The 6,679-nt window shown below is 48.7% G+C and overlaps 1 protein-coding gene across 1 annotated transcript in view; it reads right to left on the bottom strand.

Moving 5' to 3' along the window:
• Nucleotides 1-638: 638 nt before the first annotated feature.
• Nucleotides 639-6,679, bottom strand: part of NOL9 (nucleolar protein 9) — a 45,717-nt gene continuing 39,676 nt past the window's right edge. The window contains exons 10-12 of the mRNA XM_011938308.1: nucleotides 3,994-4,171; nucleotides 1,666-1,799; nucleotides 639-975 (exon numbers count right to left, since the gene is read on the bottom strand). Coding sequence (XP_011793698.1) covers nucleotides 826-975; nucleotides 1,666-1,799; nucleotides 3,994-4,171 — 462 coding nt within the window. The 3' untranslated portion in view covers nucleotides 639-825. The remainder of the gene's footprint in view (nucleotides 976-1,665; nucleotides 1,800-3,993; nucleotides 4,172-6,679) is intronic.

The following is a 6,679-nucleotide window of genomic DNA, read 5'->3' as shown; positions in this document are numbered from 1 at the left end:
ACAGAGCGAGACTCCGTCTCAAAAAAAAAAACAAAAAACCTCAGGATTAAAAAAAAAGAAGGGCTGTTGGGTCCAAATCTATATCTATCGAACCCGTTTAAGTTTTTATTTTCTTTTTTAAAAGATAAGGTCTTACTCTGTCGCTCAGGCTGGAGTAGCTGGTGTACTCCAGCCTGGAACTCAGAGGCTCAAGCAGTCCTCCAGCCTCAGCCTCCCAAAGTGCTAGGATTACAGGTGTGCGTGAGCCGCCACACCTGGCCCTATCTATTAAACTTTGATTGAATGTAACAGACCAAGTACAACTGCACCAAATGGATGGGCTATAACCATCCACACTGGTTCCAAGGAAGCAGACCGTCGCTGGCCCCCAGGTCTGCATGTGGCTCAGGCAACGCCGTGGTGAGCCCTTGTATCCATTATGCTTGAGATCCTGCAGGTCAGCCTTCTTCCTTCCTTCTCAGTACACTGTAATGGCCCCAGTTTCCGTATTTTTATCCTGATTCTAATAACCAGGTCCTTGAAGAACTTTCTGAGGAATCTCTGTTTTAATGGCACACAAACTGTTCTCTGCTGTTTTATTCCCTCTGGAAAGCACACCAGACAGCAAGTATGAGTCCCACACAGAAGACCAGAGCAAATTCTAGCTCATGCAGCTTTAAAAGAGAAACTTAAGACTACTATACGGCATTCACAAATTACACAGAAAACAGTGTTGCTAATACGGGCACCATTCATGGCCATGAAACTCCATCATGTCTCTCGTGGTCAGGCTTGAGACAAAGCTTTCAGGTAGTAAAGTTTCTTCCCTTGTTTAAAACGCGAGCATCACTTCATTTTTCGACAGAACTTAGGTCTTCGGTATAGTTTCTCTTTATGTGCCTCCTCAGGTTCTCTTGCTCCAATTTTCTCTGATGCTCCAGGAATTTTAAAATTGTAATCCGTTGTGACGTAAGGTATGGTCCCTTCGATCCCACGCTGAAATGGAAACACAAAGAGAATTCATGGAAACACTCCAGGTCCAGGCCAGAGGGGTTTACAGCGCTCTCTCCCACCTGAAGGTAGTGTCCTGACAGTCTGGGTGGGGACTTTTCACTTTTAAGGCATTTGATCCCTTCCTTCAGAGCCCTCTTTAATCAACTGGTTCAGTAACAAATCTGCCAGGGCCTCCCTTCTGTCCCATTCCATCAACACAGCCAACAGCGTGAGGCTGAGTGGGGCTGCAGTGCACGTCCCTTTCAAAAGAGGGACCTGGGAGGACGAGAATGGTGGGAACATCCCCCGTACCCAGAGCCCACTCGCAGCCCCTGTGGCTGACTCTGGGGCACACAGAAGCTTTGGCCTGGTACTGTGATGCCTCTGAAGACTGTCCTCAGGAGGGCAAACCTGAGAGGGCCCCTGCTTGCTCCAACACAACCTACTCCTATGTAAAGGCTCCACCACGGGTTGCAGTGAGCCCAGATCGCAACACTGACACCATGAGTGACAGTGATTCATGGTCTCAGGCCCTGGAGGCGGCCCTGACACCGTCTTGGCTCACTCAGGACCTACAACAAAGTATAGTTTCCCAGATCACCCATTCCCATGACCCCTGACCCTACTTCAGCTCCTCACTTCCTGTGGACCTGAGTAGGCTCCTTCCAGGGCTGTGCCTAGGGTAACACTCACCTGGCACTTAAGGACACAATGCGGAATGGCAATAGCTCCAACGAGCAGACAATTCACGGTCCTTAGCTCTTCTGGGGGCACAGGGGTAAGGATGTGGTACAGCCGCTTCTCCATGTCAATGCCTCTACAGATGCCTTCAAGACATGCGCACAACACAAAAATCACCCTTTTGGAAAACATCAAACCTCTCCACCTTTAGAAACTGCAGAATGGTTTTGAACATAAGTCTTGATTTCAACTCTGTTTTGTTTTGAAAATACAAAGAGCTGGCCGGGTGTAGTAGCTCACGCCTGTAATCTCAGCACTCTGGGAGGCCAAGAAGGGTGGATTGCCTGAGATCAGGAGTTCGAGACCAGCTTGGGCAAGATGGTGAAAACCCATCTCTACTAAAAATACAAAAAATTAGCCAGGCTGGTGGAGGGCACCTGTAGTCCCAGATACTCGGGAGGCTGAGACAGGAGAATAGCTTGAACCCAGGAGGCGGAGCTTGCAGTGAGCCGAGATGGCGCCACTGAACTCCAGCCTGGGTGACAGAGCGAGATTGTCTCAAAAAAAAAAAAAAAAAGAAAATACAGAGAGTCAAGAGACAGAGTCCTTGAAAATTGGGACAGTTTGTACCTTCCCTATGTTTGGCCTTCCCTGTGTTTGGCCATGAGGAACCAAAATGGTCTACATGCAAAAGTCCTAGACTGGGCCCGCTGAGGTGGCTACGCCTGTAATCCCAGCACTGTGGAGGCTGAGGCAGGTGATCGAATGAGGTCAGGAGTTTGCGACCAGCCTGGCCAACATGGTGAAACCCTGTCTCTACTAAAATTTCAAATATCAGCTGGGCATGGTGGCGTGCACCTGTAATTCCCAACTACTCGAGAGTCTGAGACACAAGAATCACTTGAACCTGGGAGGCAGAGGTTGCAGTGAGTCCAAATAGACAGAGAGAGACTTTGTCTCAAAAAAAAAAAACAAAAAAAAAACCACAGCCTGTGTGCAGTGGCTCACGTCTGTAATCCCAGCACTTTCGGAGGCCAAGGTGGGCGGATCACAAGGTCAGGAGTTCAAGACCAGGCTGACCAACATGGTGAAATCCCATCTCTACTAAAAATACAAAATTAGCTGGGCAGGGTGGCGCATGTCTGTAATCCAAGCTACTCAGGAGGCTGAGACAGAAGAATCATTTGAACCTGGGAGACGGAGGTTGCAGGGAGCAGAGATCACGCCATTGCACTCCAGCGTGGGCAACAGAGCAAGACTCCGTCTCAAACAAACAAACAAACAAAAGTCCTAGATTGTTGGTGAGTGCAGGCCAGGGGGAAAACCCACCACTAAGGAGCATACAGAAGACAACCTGATCTTTCCCCATTACTGTTCCTCCTTTGTAGTCTGCACTAAATGACACAATTTCTGTGAAAATGCTTCTGAGAAGTACAGTGTTGTCCAAATCTGAAATGTGCGTTTAAGGACTCTACTAATTTGTGACTACTTAGCCCCAGCACCCTTCCAAAACTCCACATTTATTGACCTCAAGAAACCAAGGCAGGTCAAGGAGGTGGGGACCCAATCCTGCTGGGCACTTCGAGCCCTGGTCCAGACCTTGGATCTGAGTGATGGGAAGTGCCAGGCTGTGGCACAACTGCGCCTGGGTTCAGGTTATTCCTGGCTCTGGGGATAAATTTTAAGAGAGGAAGTGGAGAGTTCAGTTAAACTTCTCAGCAGATGGCGGTGGCTGACTAAATGCCGAGAAGAGGTGGAGGAAGCTGACATATTTTGAAGACAGAAGCTAACAGACAATGGGCTGAAAGTAGCAAACGAAGGCTAGGGGATGCCAAGGAGGGGCCAGGGTCTGACCTGGATGTCAGAGTGAATCTTCCAGTGGACCAAGCACAAGCCTGGGGCAAGGAGGAGAGGGTGCGGGCAGGAGGGTCCTGAGGGTCCCAGGTCTGCATGCCAGTCAGACACTCAAGTGGAGATGTACACTGGCAAGGTGGGTTTGGAACGCAGATGAACAGCTGCGTTGCAGGACACTGCAGAAAGGGAACGCCTAAAGACGGATTTAGAACCCAGCAGTGACTGAGACAGGGGAGAAGTGTCGAGCAAGAAGAGGGCCAAGCCCAGGCCCTTGGGAAGTCTGCATTTATAGGAGCTGGTAGATGAAGCAGAGAAATAGCTGCTTCCTTCCTGGCCTCCAGCCCCTAAGGCAGGCTATATAGATGAGTGGGGGTTCTCTGACCTCTGTAGCTTAGACACAGCTACAAGGTCAGGACTAGTCATCTACAGTTAAAGCAGTAGATCCTCTTCAGTAGGTTTATGGATATGTTTTACTCTCCGACTCACCAAAGCCCAAGCAGTCACAGATTGGAGTCTGGGCAAGCAGGATGGGCCCATTTGTGTATCCTCTGACGTCATCCTGGATCTTGCAAAGACCAACCCAGCTGGCGTTCACAGCATATAGTATATGGGTAGGGGCGACATCAGAGTGGGTAATCCGGAGTGCGACTGCATTGAAAGGGACCTGGAAAATGAATTTGCATCTCACTCTATTCATTGCTACTTTGAAAAACCACTTAATTTTTACAACTAGATTAACCAGCTATCTAAAGATAGGTCTGCCAAAGTGCCTACCCAAAAGTATCTTTAAAGAATAAAAACAGCCAGGTGCAGTGGCTCACGTCCATAATCCCAGCACTTTGGGAGGCCAACGTGGGCAGATCACGAGGTCAGGAGTTCAAGACCAGCCTGACCAACATGGTGAAACCCGGTCTCTACTAAAAATACAAAATTAGCTGGGTGAGGTGGCGGGCGCCTGTAATCCCAGCTACTCAGGAGGTTGAGGCAGGAGAATCGCTTGAACCTGGGAGGTGGAGGTTGCAGTGAGCGGAGATCGCGCCACTGCACTCCGGCCTTGGCAACAGAGAAAGACTCTGTCTCAAAAACAAATTAATAAATAAAAAATAAATAAGATAAAATAAAATAAAAAATTCTTTAGGCCGGGTGCAGTGGCTCACGCCAGTAATCCCAACCCTCTGGGAGGCCAAGGTGGGTTGATCACTTGAGGTCAGGAGTTTGACACTAGCCTGGCCAACGTGGCAAAACTCTGTCTCTACTAAAAATACAAAAATTAGCCAGGGATGGTGGTGCGTGCCTGTAGTTCCAGCTACTCAGGAGGCTGAGGCACAAGAATCACTTAAACCTGAGAGGCGGAGGTTGCGGTGAGCTGAGATTGTGTCACTGCACTCCAGCTTGAATGACAGACCAAGACTCCATCTCAGAAAAAATAAATAAATAAAAATGAAAATAAATAAATAAATAAAATACAAAAATTTAGCCAGGTGTGGTGGTGCATGCCTTTAGTCTCAGCTACTTGGCAGGCTGAGGCACTAGAATTGAGAATCACTTGAACCCACGAAGCAGAGGTTGCAGTGAGTCAAGATTGTGCCACTACACTCCAGCCTGGGTGACAGAGACTGTCTCAAAAAAAAAAACCAAAAAAACTTAAACTTAAAAAATAAATGTGGGCCAGGAGCAGTGGATCATGCCTATAATCCCAGCACTTTGGGAGGCTGAGGCAGGTGGATCATCTGAGATCAGGAGATCGAGACCAGCCTGGCTAACTAACATGGTGAAACCCTGTTTCTACTAAAAATACAAAAGATTAGCTGGGCATGGTGGTGTGCGCCTGTAATCCCAGCTACTTGGGAGGCTGAGGCAGAAGAATCACTTGAACCCGGGAGACGGAGGTTGCAGTGAGCCGAGCACGCGGCATTGCACTCTGGTGTGGGCAACAAGAGCGAAATTCCATCTCAAAAAAATAAATAAATAAATGTGAAGTAATACAAGACAGATTAAAGTATTGGCAGATAAATTTCACGTTCAGTTACAGAGCATCTCCAGGTGAATAAATGACCCATAAACTAAAACCCCGTTAGCAAAGTGACTTAGACTCTCCAGGGGAGATGACTCAGAGGCCTGGAGCCCACGCCACCATCGGGTCCAAGAAACATATCCTTGCTGCCCAGATCTGCCACTTCAGCCAGGTGCAGTGGCTCACGCCTGTAATCCCAGCACTTTGGGAGGCCGACGTGGGCAGATCACGAGGTCAGGAGCTCAAGATCAGCCTGACCAACACGGTGAAACCCTGTCTCTACTAAAAATACAAAATTAGCCGGTTGTGGTGGCGGGCGCCTGTAATCCCAGCTACTCGGGAGGCTGAGGCAGGAGAATCACTTGAACCTGGGAGGTGGAGGTTGCAATGAGCAGAGATTGAGCCACTGCACTCCAGCCTGGGCAAATGCTTCCACCTGACAGCTCCCAATGCTCAAAGCTATAAATGAAGCATGTCTTAGCCTTTCTCTCAGAAGGTGGCCACGAAGTCACTGAGCCCCTAAATGCTTGGCAGAGTGCCTGGCATGGAGCAAGCACTCAAAACCAGACAGGCTGTGTGGCACAGCAGACCCGGGCTCAGAGTCGGGCGTACTGCAGCTTCAGTCCTAGCCTCAACTTTGACTGCACCATTTTGGGCAAGCTGACTCCCAGTTCCTGGCCTTGGTTTTACCATCTGTAAAATGCGGATAGTAACAGGACCATGGTAAGTAGTGGAGTTACACAGGCTTAGAATAGAGTACTGCACAGAGTAAGCATTTCAGAAGTGCCACCTGCCGCTAGTTTTGTTTTTTCATCATCCTGAATCCTAACACTATCATGCTTTCCTCCCAAAACAATTATTAGCAGCCTGGATTCCAAGTTGCAAATACTCTGATGGTGGAATCTACTTTTGACGACAGTAATGTGAAGTATTTTTTTTTTGAGTCAGCATTTCGCTCTGTCGCCCAGGCTGGAGTGCAGTGTCATGATCTCGGATCACTATAACCTCCGCCTCCCGGGTTCGAGCGATCCTCCTGCCTCAGCCTCCTGAGTAGCTGGGACTATAGGCACGCGCCACCACGTCTGGCTAATTTTTTTTTTTTTTTTAAATATGGAGTCTTGCACTGTTGCCCAGGCTGGAGTGCAGTGGCACAATCTC

This window comes from Colobus angolensis, unplaced genomic scaffold (assembly GCF_000951035.1).
Source record: "Colobus angolensis palliatus isolate OR3802 unplaced genomic scaffold, Cang.pa_1.0 Scaffold170, whole genome shotgun sequence".
Lineage (NCBI taxonomy): Eukaryota > Metazoa > Chordata > Mammalia > Primates > Cercopithecidae > Colobus > Colobus angolensis.
This window is presented reverse-complemented; position numbering and strand designations above follow the sequence as displayed.